The sequence below is a fragment of the Leuciscus leuciscus genome, assembly GCF_965113295.1.
Source record: "Leuciscus leuciscus genome assembly, chromosome: 3".
Classification (NCBI taxonomy): Eukaryota; Metazoa; Chordata; class Actinopteri; order Cypriniformes; family Leuciscidae; genus Leuciscus; species Leuciscus leuciscus.
Window position 1 is genome coordinate 51,857,692 of NC_138727.1, and position 17,290 is coordinate 51,874,981.

Genomic DNA, 17,290 nt, shown 5'->3' on the forward strand with positions numbered 1-17,290 from the left:
ATATTTTATTGTGTCCTAAACATGTTGATTCATTTGTATTTATAATAATTTTTTAGATGTCTTAAGACTGTACTTGGCCTTGTCATCTGTCTCACCGGCGACGACTGCAATAGGTAATGTACACTGAAAAAAATGTATTGTCATTTGAACTTAGAAAATGTACTTCATGTGGAAACATCTACAATAACTGGTTGAAATGTTGAAGTGAAATAAATTGTTTAAGATTACTGATTATAACTGATTTCAACCAACCTAAAAAAACAAGGTTTTATTGAAGCATAACTGTCAGTAGATATAACCTGTGAACCTGTAGATATAGCCAATGAAATAAAGTAACACACAGATTGGACAGGAAATAGGCCTATATTAAAATATTAAATATGAATATGAATATCTTATTCTTCATTCAGTTCTGAACAGAATCAGATGTAACCCTGGGTCACTTATTGCACAGCAAAAACTCCAGTGTTAACCCTCTGGGGACCAAGGTGTTTTTGGAGCCCTTGAGATGTTCTGACATGCCTTGAAATTTGTGCTTTTTTCAGTTATTTATAAACATGTTAATGGCAAAGGTGTAAAATCACTCTATATAGCACAAACAGGGCTACCAAAATATGCGAGCAATGTGTATGTAGATGTTTGTATTTTTAAGAGAATAATGTTTATGCGTGGTTATTGGAAAAAATAAAAATGAAAGTGGCTGAATTAAGACCACAAAACACATATTAAATATGTGTCCACAAGACTTTTGTCTAATTGATGTTGTACCTTTGAGTACTGGCTTCAAAATTATGTGAAAATAGTCTTGCTTTATCGTTCACAAAAAAAAATACATTGATTTAAATGGTGTAAAACAGGTTTTGCTTGGAAAGCCAATATGCGAGGGGGGCGTGAAGGAGTAGTTTACACCTGGGATGTCCCACCCACTCTGCATAATGACTCTGAATAGCCATTCATTCAGGTGTGACACTGACTGAGCCACAATGCAAGGACAATGTATTTAGAAGAATACTTATATTGACCATTTAAGATTTCGCTTACATCTATCTTGTAAATATGTTTAGCTATTTTATTAAAAATGTTACAATTACAACAATAATTACAATTTCAACAATATTTCAAGTGTACTCTTTCTTTGTAAAAAAAAAAAAGAAAGAAAAAAAAGATTATAGGCCTACATTTTATCATATGTATTCATTAGTTTGAATATAGCCAACAATGGAACATCTAACATCTTAGTCTATGACTTTATTTTTGACAAAAATAGTGTGACTAACGCCTGACTAACGTTGTTTTATTGAAATATCAGGGCATATAAATGTTAATTTACGTTGCTTATACAAATACATTTTATTTCAACATATTCCAGTCGATTTTACTCATCTCAGTAGGCTATAGCAAAGCAGTTTATTCTTTCACACACAGACACGCGATTCATATTTAGGCTAAACACTCTTTACAAATATGTACCCTTCATTCATCTCACAGAAACGCGAGTCATATTATAGAAATGCGATTCATCTTTTTGCGGTTTACATAGGCCTACACTAACGTTATTCCATAACGTTATTCCACACTTGAGAAAAGAAAACAGCCTACCTCACTCCTCAGCGCGATCTGCTGCTCATATCAGGAGATATTTCTCCTCATCAGCACTGTGGAAACTTTTCTCCATAAAGGCTATAATGTCTCACTCGCGACGCGCTTTGTTTACAGCTGATGTGGGCGTTTCACAGATCTGAAATGGTTCTCGGAATTTGCATTTGAAAAGCACGCGCTCTCCGGGGAGTGGTCACATTACTGTGAATCATCTCGTAATGAGGTCGACTGGAGTCGCTCTCTTTGTATACAGATTACAGAAACTAAGAATATTTGTTTTTTATATAAATGACTTCATTTAAAAGATGCGATCTCAAGCTTTATGCCCGTGGGTCTGTTTGCCTGTTTGACTGAATTTTCGCGGAGTTATAGATAATTTTCGAACGCGTTTCAAACGGGAGTTTACTGACAGAGAGAAGGCAGAAATCGCATCATGTTAATTTTTCTTTATTTGTCAAAAAGCAAAACACTTTATTTTTATTGTGAGTATACAGAAAAAAAATAGAAACTGAACAGGATCGATTGATGTATTACACGAAAATGAAAGATCAAAATTAACAGAGCATTTAGTGTTTATTTTCATTGCTAAAAAAAAAAAAACGAGCAAAACGCGCGGGCGCGTTTTTGGTCCCCAGAGGGTTAAATGAACTCTCCTGGGAGTTTATATGGCTCCAGACTCAAGAGTGTTAAAGTGTTAAAATATGAGTGTTAAATTAACACTCAAGAGTGTTAAAGTTAATGAGATAATTAAGTGATTGATTGAGTGATGATTGACCATTATTGAAGACACCTGATGTTAACAAGCAGAATCACTGAAGGAGAAAATCTCATTTTTTAAGACACCGTTATGGTGATCAGTGTTTGCTTTAGTTGGGGTCTTGACCCTTAAATCATTAACTTCAGATTTTGTTTGGCTGTTGTATCTGAGTTAGAATTGCCAGATGAACATAGAGAAAAGTTGATCAGGTGGTGTTGGTTATGTTTTGACATAATCATAATTTGACCTGAAGCACAAATCTCATTTAGAGAGTTATGACTATCTTGTTGATTACAACAGCCCTGTGATTCTACAGCAAATGATTATCAGCATTTTCAATATAATCCAAAATATTTCTTGAAAGTTGTTCTGATCAAAAGACAATTACCGAAAGAAATTTACTTTATTTAGACACACTGACATCAATAATCAGCCTGTGAATCTCAACAATGGTGACAATAATAAAGAATGTTGCAGTGCATTCTGGGTGCCACCAATCAAAACTCATTCATGGCTCCCATCATGCATTGCGGTATGAATAAATTATGAACTGAATTGTCTTAGTAATTTCCTTTCCCTAATTGAATATTCTGTTTGTCACCATTGTTGAGATTCATACACTGATTCTTTATGTCTGTGTGTGCCTAAAAGAAATATTTTGTTTTATCAGAACAACTTAAAAAAAACAAACTTTAGATTATTTAGAAAATTCTGGATCTTATGCTGTGGAATCACAGTGATGCTGTAATCAACAATATACATTTAAGTCAGAGATTAGACTCTAATTGAGTTTAGTGACTCAGGTCAAATTATGATTATGTCAAAACATAACCAACACAATCTGATCAACTTTTCTCTTTGTTCATCTGGCAGTTATAACTCAGATACAACAGCCAAATAAAATCTAATGTTAACAGTTTAAGGGTCAAGAGCCCAACTAAAGCAAACACTCATCACCATAACGGTATCTTAAAAAAATAGATTTTCTCCTTCAGTGATTCTGCTTGTTAACATCAGGTGTCTTCAATAATGGTCAATCATCACTCAATTAATCACTTAATTAGCTCATTAACTTTAACACTATTGAGTGTTAATTTAACACTCATATTTTAACACTTTAACACTCTTGAGTCTGGAGCCATATAAACTCCCAGGAGAGTTCATTTAACACTGGAGTTTTTGCTGTGTGGGTTCCCCGGAAACATTTCCGTTGTGTTCTGTCCTATTTGCAGCGCGTTTCTGTATTTGGTTGTGTTGTGAGTATTTGGAGCACACATGTGTTGTGAAACTGATGAAGATGTTTTCTTAATTTGCAGGTGTTTTTCTCTTTGCATGTGTTTTCTTCAGTTGCAGCGCGTTGAGCTCTCTCGGCCACCGTATGTAACAGATTTTTTAAACGCTTATCAAAATAGAGTAGTGCTACAGCGCTATTATTATCAGAGCATGTGAGCAGAAAGCAGGGAGAGGACGAGTGAACGAGAGGATAGTGTCATTTACCAGCGTTGCCCAGCACTGCTACACACACCATGTTAAAGCATAGAAGATTTGCAAACAGAAACAAGTCCACAGACATTTTTAAGCTGTGTGTGTGTGTGTGTGTGTGTGTGTGTGTGTGTGTGTGTGTGTGTGTGTGTGTGTGTGTGTGTGTGTGTGTGTGTGTGTGTGTGTGTGTGTGTGTGTGTGTGTGTGTGTGTGTGTGTGTGTGTGTGTGTGTGTGTGTGTGTGTGTGTGTGTGTGTGTGTGTGTGTGTGTGTGTGTGTGTGTGTGTGTGTGTGTGTGTGTGTGTGTGTGTGTGTGTGTGCGCGCTCTCCGCTGTGTGTGCGCTCTCCGCTGTGTGTGTGTGCGCTCTCCGCTGTGTGTGTGTGCGCTCTCCGCTGTGTGTGTGCTCTCCGCTGTGTGTGTGCTCTCCGCTGTGTGTGTGCGCGCTCTCCGCTGTGTGTGTGTGTGCTCTCCGCTGTGTGTGTGCTCTCCGCTGTGTGTGTGCTCTCCGCTGTGTGTGTGCTCTCCGCTGTGTGTGTGCGGAGAGCACACACACACACACACACACACACACACACACGTAGTGTTTTCATTTTTTATGGGGACTTTCCATAGACATAATGATTTTTATACACAGTAAATTCCACAGTGTTAAATCAACACTGCTCAGAGCAAATATGGTCCCACTCTACAGAGTGTTAAAGTAACACTAAAGCGGTGTTAAAGTTAATGAGATAATTAAGTGATTAATTTAGTGATGATTGAACATTATTGAAGACACCTGCAGTTAACAAGCAGAATCACTGAAGGAGAAAAGCACAAATTGTAAGCCACCGTTATGGTGATGGGTGTTTGCTTTAGTTGGGCTCTTGACCCTCATATGTTTACTTTAGAGTTAGTTTGGCTGTTGTATCTGAGTTATAACTGCCAGATGAACAAAGAAAAAAAAAGTGATCTGTTGGTGTTGGTTATATTATGAAATTCATCATTTGAACTTGATCACTGAACTCATTATGATCCTTATTTCTGACTTTGATTTATGTTGTTGGTTACAAAATAACTGTGAATCTGCATAAATATCCAGAATTTTTTATATAATATAAAGGATTTCTTAAAAGTTGTTTAAAACAAAAAAAATATTTCCTTTAGGCACACACAGACGTCAAGATTCAGTCTATGCATCTCAACAATGGTGACGAGCAGAATATTCAATTAGGGAAAGTAAATTAAATAGACAATTCAGATCATAATTTATTCATACCGCAATGCATGATGGGAGCCATTAATGAGTTGTGATTGGTGGCAGCCACTGCAACATGCTTTATTATTGTCACCATTGTTGAGATTCACAGGCTGATTATTGATGTCTGTGTTTCTAAATAAATTAATTTGAAAGTGTTTTGATCAGATCAATGTTTATGAAATATTTTGGATTATAAGTAAAGTATTGATAATCATATGCTGTTAAAATCACAAAGCTGCTGGTAACAAGATAAACCAAACTATCTCAATAAGTTTCATTTTTCAGATCATAGCATGATTATGTCAAAACATAACCAACACTATTAGATCACACTTTTACTTTGTTCATTTGACTGTTATACATCAATAACAGCAGACAAACAACAGTACAATTTAAAGTAAACATATAAGGGTCAAGAGCCCAACTAAAGCAAACACCCATCACCATAATGGTAACTTACAATTTATGATTTTCTCCTTCAGTGATTCTGCTTGTTAACATCAGGTGTCTTCAATAATGCTCAATCATCACTAAATTAATCACTTAATTATCTAATTAACTTTAACACCGCTTTAGTGTTACTTTAACACTCTGTAGAGTGGGACCATATTTGCTCTGAGCAGTGTTGATTTAACACTGTGGAATTTACTGTGTACTGTACAAACTGTATATTCTATTCCCTTACACTAACCCTACCCCTAAACCTACCCCTCACAGAAAACTTTCTGCAATTTCACATTTTCGAAAAAACATCACTTTTTTGATTTATAAGACGTTTTCCTCATGGGGACCAAAAAATGTCCCCACACGAACAAGGATTTCGGATATTGCCATCCTTGTTGTGTCCCCACAACGTGATGATTACCAACTCACACACACACACACACACACACACACACACACACACACACACACACACACACACACACACACACACACACACAGTGGAACATGAGCAGTCGCTTTGAGGTTGTGTATCTTCGGAAGTGGAACACAAAGCTTTTCTTCTTCTTTGTCCTTCAGAGCAGAGGTCCTGTAGCTGACCCGAGTCACGACTATACTGCCCTCTATAGGACTGGTGCAGTCGGAGTGCGCATGTGTCGAATCTGTCCATCCTGAGCTTTAGTGGACACTTTTCTGAGCACCTCGTGTCTGATCTCTTCTCAGTTCAAACACTGACTGTCACTGAGTGAACGACAGATCTCTGTCTCTCTCTCAATAGTGCTAGTTTAGAGTTAGACCCGATCAAACCACTCATACAGTGTTGCTGAGGACACTACTGGAATAAAACACTTCACATGCTGCAGAGAAACTTTTTTTATTTATTTATTATTATTATTTGCATATGAAATATTGAGGAAACTGAATGTCAGATTGTTACTTTAATATTAGTTTATGGATTCCCGCTGAAAACCTGGCAATGATAATTTTGAAATGGTCATTTTTAGACCAAGAAAATGGAAATAAAATCTTAAAAAATAGTAATAATAATAATATGTACATGATTATACTGGTGTGTAATGTGTTGATGTTTAAATAATCCTATAAATGCATTTGAAAAAATATTGTGGATCGAAATGAATCGCTCCGAATTAGCAAAAGAAGCTAAAACTGCACTTTGTAATAAAACATGTTTTTCAGAAACTTGTTAATTTCTTAATATATTCTCATAACAGTTTAACTTTCTGCAGACCCCTGCTACAACTACACTGAGCTGAATGATACATGGAGATCCATCAATGATACACATGCTTCAGTCATAAACTGTGACACGTCTGTCTCCTGGAGCGGCTGGTATCGTCTCTTCATTAACAACACTAGCGCTCATATCCCAGACACGTGTGTTGCTCAGTCCAGCTGTGGCACTAATGTCCCACTGTGGATACGTGGTGGACACCCAACAGTAACAGATGGAGTCGTCACTCGAGATGTCTGCGGTCACTGGAGCGGTTACGCTGCGAGTTACTGCTGCTATTTCGGGTCTTTTCCCATTAAAGTCAAAGCCTGTCCAGGCAATTATTATGTCTATGAGCTGGTTAGTCCAACTCTCTGTTCTTCAGCATACTGTGCAGGTAATTATATTCACATGAGCTCTTTCTACACATTCATGATATGTGTGTCTCTGTTCATTAATCACTATTCATCCAAACTTTCAGACACTGACAGCATTAACACCAGCCCTACAACTGTCACACCAGTGACCATCTCACCTGGTAATGTTACACACTGTGTCTCTATTGTTTATTTTCTGAATGTTTTCTAATGTATGTAGGCTACAGATCAGGGCTGCATTTCCCAAAAGCATCGTAAGCCTAAGTTGATCGTAGAACAACTGACACAATGGTCTCTATGATCAACTTAGGCTTAGTTACGACGCTTTTAGGAAACGCCGCTCTGTATCATTGGATAGATGTGTGTGTGTGTCAGAAGAATGAAATATTTACTGCATCACTATAAATAAAAACTTCAGCTGTTGTTGCCAGTACTTTACTGTAGAAAATACAGTAGCAACATATTGTTGTCTACAACTGATTTGTTAATCCATACAGTGATTCCTCAGGGTCATTATTGTATGTCTTGCTCGTGTGTCAGCGTTATTTAAATACATACTTATTTTATAATAAACCACAAAGCTTCCCAGCAAACAGAGTTTAGTTACAAGAATGTTCTCCAAATATTCACACAGTAAATTCCCCGGTGTTAAATTAACACCGCTCGGTGTTCATATGGGAACCACCAGCAGGGTGTTAAAAGTAACACTGAAGCAGTGTTAGAGTTAATTAGATAATTAAATAATTAATTGAGTGATGATTGTTCGAAAAGAGAAAAAAAAAAAGAACTACAACTGACTTCTGGACACAGCTTTAGATGAAATCAACTTTACAACTTTACGCTCTTATTAAAAACTAGATTGACCTTATTTCTGTCATTCATCTACAGAAGTTCTTTTTTACAATGAACACATTTTTAGATGTTCAAGTTTTATTGAAAATGTGTGGTCACCATTATGGCGATCAGTGTTTCCTCTAGTTGGGTGGTTTGACCATTTATATATTGTTTTAATTGTTGTCTTTGTAACAGTGTTTATTGAAACACATAATTTGTTGCAAAGGAAACCATAAACAAAGATATGATATATATTTCATCATCATAAACAAAACTGTTTGACAAATGTCATAACTGACCAAAAGCGGTCACTTGTTATTAACAGATTTTTTCCATTGAATTTATTTATTTGATGAATGAGAAAATTAAATTTATTCTGAATTTTAATTTATAAATACATTGTGAGAAAACAAACCACAGCCACACACACTAACATCAAGAATCAGCTTATGAATCACAACAATGGTGACATGCTTCATGCTGCAATGCATGCTGGGAGCCATTAGTTTTATAATATGGTGGCTCCCAGCATGCATTGCTGCAGGAAGCATGTCACCATTGTTGAGATTCATATGCTAATTCTTGGTGTCTGCACGTGTCTTAAATAATTTGCTCCACAATGTTCAAAAAAAAAAAAAAAAACATAATTCAGATTGTCTGTTCTGTGGCAAGAACTTATCCTTGGTGAAAAAATTATCTTTTAATAACAAATAACCATTTTGGTAATTTATGAGATTAGTGAATCATTCTACTTCATGATGGTTAAAACTACATCACTTCATCATCTTTGTTTCTGGCATACTTTGTAATAAAATTATGTGTTTTGGTAAACACTGTTACAAAGAACAGAAACTTGCATAGCAGAGCCAAGAGTCAAATTGCCCAACTAAAGCAAACACTGATCACCATAATGGTGAATGTACTAAAACATATTATTTACAATAAAACATCAACATCTACACCTCTATTAATTCTCAATAACTAGTTGGTAATAAGTGAAGCTGGTAATGCTGTTTGTGGAGTTGTTTAATCCTCCTCTGCTGAGATCTTCACAGATTTAATGTCTTCTTTTCTCTCCAGTTGATTTCATCTGCGGAAGTCAGTTGTAGTTCTTGCGTTTCTCTTTCCTTCAGTGATTCTGCTTGTTATCATCAGGTGTCTTCAATGCTCAATCATCACTCAATTAATCACTTAATTATCTCATTAACTCTAACACTGCTTCAGTGTTACTTTTAACACCCTGCTGGTGGTTCCCATATAAACACCGAGCAGTGTTAAATTTAACACTGGGAATTTACTGTGCAGTGTTGGTTCTGGGAACGAAAAAAAATTCCATTTATACATTTATCAAATGTCCAAAATGTTATTTGAAGGTTAGTGTGATGTTCCTGAAACATTCTTTCAATCGTTCAAACACAAGCACTGAAAGAGAGAGAAATAAGAAAACAAACTACAACTTTATTCAGACACAGCCTTAGATGAACTGAAGATAAAAGACATTAAAGGGTTAGTTCACCCAAAAATGAAAATTCTGTCAGTAATTACTCACCCTCATGTTGTTCCAACCCTGTAAGACCTTCGTTCATCTTCGGAACACAAATTAAGATATTTTTGATGACGTCTGACAGCTGGCTCACTCCTCCATAGGCTTCTATAGACGTTATAACTTGATGGCCTAGATGAACTGAAGATAAAATTCATTAACTCTCTGAAGATCTGATTAAACAACTCCACAAACAGCATTACCAGCTTCACTTATTACTAACCAGACTGACTTTATTTCTGTCACACATCTACAGATGATCTTATTGAGAATTAAGTAAGGGATAATGTAGAGCGAGGCGGTTGTTATAGCGAATACAACCCCGACAGGCTGATCAGGAACCCGACGCGAAACGGCAGATTTGCCAGGCGCACGCCAGGAGCGGTTCACAGCCGAGGAGACCGAAGTTCTCGTCAGGCCTGTAAAACACAGAGAAGTGACATTGGGGAAGGAGAAACACACCCAAATTAGCTTCGGTTAAACAGGCGTATAATAATTTGGGTAAATGTGTAAGATAGATTTATGCCTATTTTTTCACATCTTCATGGACACAACAATGATTTCCCTCGTGTGTTATTATTTTTCCTTGTAATAATGTATGATTTGCAAAAATGAGAACTGCTGTGTCTGTGTGTAGATGAGATAAGCAAAGTGTCTGCACGTTTGTGCACACGCTACATTGATTATGGTCAAGCATGCGCCCTTAAAATAGCTCTTTCATCTCTCTTTCATCTCTCATTCATCTCTCTCATTCATCTCTCATTCATCTCTCATCCCTCTCTCTTTCATCTCTCTTTCATCTCTCATCCCTCTCTCTTTCATCTCTCTTTCATCTCTCATTCATCTCTCATCCCTCTCTCTTTCATCTCTCATTCATCTCTCATTCATCTCTCTCTTTCATCCCTCATCCCTCTCTCTTTCATCTCTCTTTCATCTCTCATTCATCTCTCATTCATCTCTCATCCCTCTCTCTTTCATCTCTCTTTCATCTCTCATCCCTCTCTCTTTCATCTCTCTTTCATCTCTCATTCATCTCTCATTCATCTCTCTCTTTCATCTCTCTTTCATCTCTCATCCCTCTCTCTTTCATCTCTCTTTCATCTCTCATTCATCTCTCATTCATCTCTCATCCCTCTCTCATTCATCTCTCATTCATCTCTCATCCCTCTCTCTTTCATCTCTCTTTCATCTCTCATTCATCTCTCATTCATCTCTCATCCCTCTCTCTTTCATCTCTCATTCATCTCTCATTCATCTCTCTCTTTCATCCCTCATCCCTCTCTCTTTCATCTCTCTTTCATCTCTCATTCATCTCTCTCATTCATCTCTCATTCATCTCTCATCCCTCTCTCTTTCATCTCTCTTTCATCTCTCATCCCTCTCTCTTTCATCTCTCTTTCATCTCTCATTCATCTCTCATTCATCTCTCATTCATCTCTCATCCCTCTCTCTTTCATCTCTCTTTCATCTCTCTTTCATCTCTCATTCATCTCTCATTCATCTCTCATCCCTCTCTCTTTCATCTCTCATTCATCTCTCATTCATCTCTCTCTTTCATCCCTCATCCCTCTCTCTTTCATCTCTCTTTCATCTCTCATTCATCTCTCATTCATCTCTCTCATTCATATCTCTCTTTCATCCCTCAATCATCTCTCATTCATATCTCTCTTTCATCTCTCATTCATCTCTCATTCATCCCTCATTCCTCTCTCTATCATCTCAGTCATCTCTCATTCATCTCTCATTCATCCCTCATTCCTCTCTCTATCATCTCATTCCTCTCTCTTTCATCTCTCATTCATCTCTCTCATTCATATCTCTCATTCATCTCTCATTCATCCCTCATGCATCCCTCATTCCTCTCTCTATCATCTCATTCATCTCTCATTCATCTCTCATTCATCCCTCATTCATCTCTCATTCATATCTCTCTTTCATCTCTCATTCATATCTCTCATTCATCTCTCATTCATCTCTCTTTCATCTCTCATTCATCTCTCATTCATCTCTCTCATTCATATCTCTCTTTCATCCCTCATTCATCTCTCATTCATCTCTCTCATTCATATCTCTCTTTCATCCCTCATTCATCTCTCATCCCTCTCTCATCCCTCTCTCTTTCATCTCTCATTCATCTCTCATCCCTCTCTCTTTCATCTCTCATTCATCTCTCATTCATCCCTCATTCATCCCTCATTCATCTCTCATTCATCTCTCTTTCATCTCTCATTCATCTCTCATTCATCTCTCTCATTCATATCTCTCTTTAATCCCTCATTCATCTCTCATTCATCTCTCTCATTCATATCTCTCTTTCATCCCTCATTCATCTCTCATCCCTCTCTCTTTCATCTCTCTTTCATCTCTCATTCATCTCTCATCCCTCTCTCTTTCATCTCTCATTAATATCTCATTCATCTCTCTTTCATCTCTCTTTCGTCCCTCATTCATCTCTCATCCCTCTCTCTTTCATCTCTCTTTCAGCTTTCATAAATCTCTTTCATCTCTCATCCCTCTCTCTTTCATCTCTCATCCCTCTCTCTTTCATCTCTCATTCATCTCTCTTTCATCTCTCTTTCATCCCTCATTCATCTCTCATCCCTCTCTCTTTCATCTCTCTTTCAGCTTTCATTAATCTCTCTTTCATCTCTCATTCATCTCTCTTTCATCTCTCATCCCTCTCTCTTTCATCTCTCATTCATCTCTCATTCATCCCTCATTCATCTCTCTTTCATCTCTCATTCATCTCTCATTAATCTCTCATTCATCCCTCATTCATCCCTCATTCATCTCTCATTCATATCTCTCTTTCATCTCTCATTCATCCCTCATTCCTCTCTCTATCATCTCATTCATCTCTCATTCATCTCTCTTTCATACCTCATTAATCTCTCATTCATCCCTCATTAATCTCTCATTAATCTCTCATTCATCCCTCATTCATCCCTCATTCCTCTCTCTTTCATCCCTCATTAATCTCTCATTCATCTCTCATTCATCTCTCATTAATCTCATTCATCCCTCATTCATCTCTCATTCATCCCTCATTCATCTCTCATTCATCTCTCTTTCATCTCTCATTCATCTCTCATCCCTCTCTCTTTCATCTCTCATTCATCTCTCATTCATCTCTCATTCATCCCTCATTCATCTCTCATTCATCTCTCTTTCATCTCTCATTCATCTCTCATTCATCTCTCTCATTCATATCTCTCATTCATCTCTCATTCATCCCTCATTCATCCCTCATTCATCTCTCATTCATCTCTCATTCATCTCTCTCATTCATATCTCTCTTTAATCCCTCATTCATCTCTCATTCATCTCTCTCATTCATATCTCTCTTTCATCCCTCATTCATCTCTCATCCCTCTCTCATCCCTCTCTCTTTCATCTCTCTTTCATCTCTCATTCATCTCTCATCCCTCTCTCTTTCATCTCTCATTCATCCCTCATTCATCTCTCATCCCTCTCTCTTTCATCTCTCTTTCAGCTTTCATTAATCTCTCTTTCATCTCTCATTCATCTCTCTTTCATCTCTCATTAATCTCATTCATCCCTCATTCATCTCTCATTCATCTCTCATTCATCTCTCATTCATCCCTCATTCCTCTTTCTATCATCTCATTCATCTCTCATTCATCTCTCTTTCATCTCTCATTCATCCCTCTTTCATCTCTCATTCATCTCTCATTCATCCCTCATTCCTCTCTCTATCATCTCATTCATCTCTCATTCATCTCTCATTCATCCCTCTTTCATCTCTCATTCATCTCTCATTCATCTCTCATTCATCTCTCATTCATCCCTCATTCCTCTTTCTATCATCTCATTCATCTCTCATTCATCTCTCTTTCATCTCTCATTCATCCCTCTTTCATCTCTCATTCATCTCTCATTCATCCCTCATTCCTCTCTCTATCATCTCATTCATCTCTCATTCATCTCTCATTCATCCCTCTTTCCTCTCTCTATCATCTCATTCATCTCTCTTTCATCTCTCTTTCATCTCTCATTCATCTCTCTCATTCATCTCTCTCATTCATATCTCTCATTCATCTCTCATTCATCCCTCATTCATCCCTCATTCCTCTCTCTATCATCTCATTCATCTCTCTTTCATCTCTCATTCATCTCTCATTCATCTCTCTCATTCATATCTCTCTTTCATCCCTCATTCATCTCTCATTCATCTCTCTCATTCATATCTCTCTTTCATCCCTCATTCATCTCTCATCCCTCTCTCATCCCTCTCTCTTTCCTCTCTCTTTCATCTCTTTTCAGCTTTCATTAATCTCTCTTTCATCTCTCATTCATCTCTTTCATCTCTCATTAATCTCATTCATCCCTCATTCATCTCTCATTCATCTCTCATTCATCTCTTATTCATCTCTCATTCATCTCTCATTCATCCCTCATTCCTCTTTCTATCATCTCATTCATCTCTCATTCATCTCTCTTTCATCTCTCTTTCATCTCTCATTCATCCCTCTTTCATCTCTCATTCATCTCTCATTCATCCCTCATTCCTCTCTCTATCATCTCATTCATCTCTCATTCATCTCTCATTCATCCCTCTTTCATCTCTCATTCATCTCTCATTCATCTCTCATTCATCCCTCATTCCTCTTTCTATCATCTCATTCATCTCTCATTCATCTCTCTCTCATCTCTCATTCATCCCTCTTTCATCTCTCATTCATCTCTCATTCATCCCTCATTCCTCTCTCTATCATCTCATTCATCTCTCATTCATCTCTCATTCATCCCTCTTTCCTCTCTCTATCATCTCATTCATCTCTCTTTCATCTCTCTTTCATCTCTCATTCATCTCTCATTCATCTCTCTCATTCATCTCTCATTCATCCCTCATTCATCCCTCATTCCTCTCTCTATCATCTCATTCATCTCTCTTTCATCTCTCATTCATCTCTCATTCATCTCTCTCATTCATATCTCTCTTTCATCCCTCATTCATCTCTCATTCATCTCTCTCATTCATATTTCTCTTTCATCCCTCATTCATCTCTCATCCCTCTCTCATCCCTCTCTCTTTCATCTCTCTTTCATCCCTCATTCATCTCTCATTCATCCCTCATTCATCCCTCATTAATCTCTCATTCATCTCTCATTCATCCCTCATTCATCTCTCATTCATCCCTCATTCATCTCTCATTCATCTCTCTTTCATCTCTCATTCATCTCTCATCCCTCTCTCTTTCATCTCTCATTCATCTCTCATTCATCCCTCATTCATCCCTCATTCATCCCTCATTCATCTCTCATTCATCTCTCATTCATCTCTCTCATTCATCTCTCATTCATCCCTCATTCATCTCTCATTCATCTCTCTCTCATTCATATCTCTCTTTAATCCCTCATTCATCTCTCATTCATCTCTGTCATTCATATCTCTCTTTCATCCCTCATTCATCTCTCATCCCTCTCTCATCCCTCTCTCTTTCATCTCTCTTTCATCCCTCATTCATCTCTCATCCCTCTCTCTTTCATCTCTCTTTCAGCTTTCATTAATCTCTCTTTCATCTCTCATTCATCTCTCTTTCATCTCTCATTAATCTCATTCATCCCTCATTCATCTCTCATTCATCCCTCATTCCTCTTTCTATCATCTCATTCATCTCTCATTCATCTCTCTTTCATCTCTCATTCATCCCTCTTTCATCTCTCATTCATCTCTCATTCATCCCTCATTCCTCTCTCTATCATCTCATTCATCGCTCATTCATCTCTCATTCATCCCTCTTTCATCTCTCATTCATCTCTCATTCATCCCTCATTCCTCTTTCTATCATCTCATTCATCTCTCATTCATCTCTCTTTCATCTCTCATTCATCCCTCTTTCATCTCTCATTCATCTCTCATTCATCCCTCATTCCTCTCTCTATCATCTCATTCATCTCTCATTCATCTCTCATTCATCCCTCTTTCCTCTCTCTATCATCTCATTCATCTCTCTTTCATCTCTCATTCATCTCTCTCATTCATATCTCTCATTCATCTCTCATTCATCCCTCATTCCTCTCTCTATCATCTCATTCATCTCTCTTTCATCTCTCATTCATCTCTCTCTTTCATCCCTCATTCATCTCTCATTCATCTCTCTCATTCATATCTCTCTTTCATCCCTCATTCATCTCTCATCCCTCTCTCATCCCTCTCTCTTTCATCTCTCTTTCATCTCTCATTCATCTCTCATTCATCTCTCATCCCTCTCTCTTTCATCTCTCATTCATCTCTCATTCATCTCTCTCTTTCATCCCTCATCCCTCTCTCTTTCATCTCTCATTCATCTCTCATTCATCTCTCTCATTCATATCTCTCTTTCATCTCTCTTTCATCCCTCATTCATCTCTCATTCATATCTCTCTTTCATCTCTCATTCATCTCTCATTCATCCCTCATTCCTCTCTCTATCATCTCATTCATCTCTCATTCATCTCTCATTCATCCCTCATTCCTCTCTCTATCATCTCATTCATCTCTCATTCATATCTCTCATTCATCTCTCATTCATCCCTCATTCATCCCTCATTCCTCTCTCTATCATCTCATTCCTCTCTCTTTCATCTCTCATTCCTCTCTCTATCATCTCATTCCTCTCTCTTTCATCTCTCATTCATCTCTCATTCATCTATCTCATTCATATCTCTCTTTCATCCCTCATTCATCTCTCATTCATCTCTCTCATTCATATCTCTCTTTCATCCCTCATTCATCTCTCATCCCTCTCTCATCCCTCTCTCTTTCATCTCTCTTTCATCTCTCATTCATCTCTCATCCCTCTCTCTTTCATCTCTCATCCCTCTCCCTTTCATCTCTCTTTCATCTCTCTTTCATCCCTCATTCATCTCTCATCCCTCTCTCTTTCATCTCTCATCCCTCTCTCTTTCATCTCTCATTCATCTCTCTTTCATCTCTCATTCATCTCTCATCCCTCTTTCTTTCATCTCTCATTCATCTCTCATCCCTCTCTCTTTCATCTCTCATCCCTCTCTTTCATCTCTCATTCATCCCTCATTCATCTCTCATTCATCCCTCATTCATCCCTCATTCATCTCTCTTTCATCTCTCATTCATCTCTCATTCATCCCTCATGCATCTCTCATTCATCTCTCATCCCTCTCTCTTTCATCTCTCATTCATCTCTCATCCCTCTCTCTTTCATCTCTCATTCATCTCTCATTCATCTCTCATCCCTCTCTCTTTCATCTCTCATCCCTCTCTCTTTCATCTCTCATTCATCTCTCTTTCATCTCTCTTTCATCTCTCATCCCTCTCTCTTTCATCTCTCATCCCTCTCTCTTTCATCTCTCATTCATCTCTCATTCATCTCTCATCCCTCTCTTTCATCTCTCATCCCTCTCTCTTTCATCCCTCATTCATCTCTCTTTCATCTCTCATTCATCTCTCATTCATCCCTCATTCATCTCTCATTCATCTCTCATCCCTCTCTCTTTCATCTCTCATTCATCTCTCATCCCTCTCTCTTTCATCTCTCATTCATCTCTCATTCATCCCTCATTCATCCCTCATTCATCTCTCATTCATCTCTCATCCCTCTCTCTTTCAACTCTCATTCATCTCTCATCCCTCTCTCTTTCATCTCTCATTCATCTCTCATTCATCTCTCATCCCTCTCTCTTTCATCTCTCATCCCTCTCTCTTTCATCTCTCATTCATCTCTCTTTCATCTCTCATTCATCTCTCATTCATCTCTCATCCCTCTCTCTTTCATCTCTCATCCCTCTCTCTTTCATCTCT

The 17,290-nt window shown here is 37.7% G+C and overlaps 1 protein-coding gene across 1 annotated transcript in view; it reads left to right on the forward strand.

Annotated features, from left to right (window-relative positions):
* LOC309493630 (uncharacterized protein) overlaps window positions 1-17,290 on the forward strand; it is a 456,302-nt gene that overhangs the window by 353,221 nt on the left and 85,791 nt on the right. The window contains exons 16-17 of the mRNA XM_082162775.1: window positions 6,770-7,150; window positions 7,235-7,291. Coding sequence (XP_082018901.1) covers window positions 6,770-7,150; window positions 7,235-7,291 — 438 coding nt within the window. The remainder of the gene's footprint in view (window positions 1-6,769; window positions 7,151-7,234; window positions 7,292-17,290) is intronic.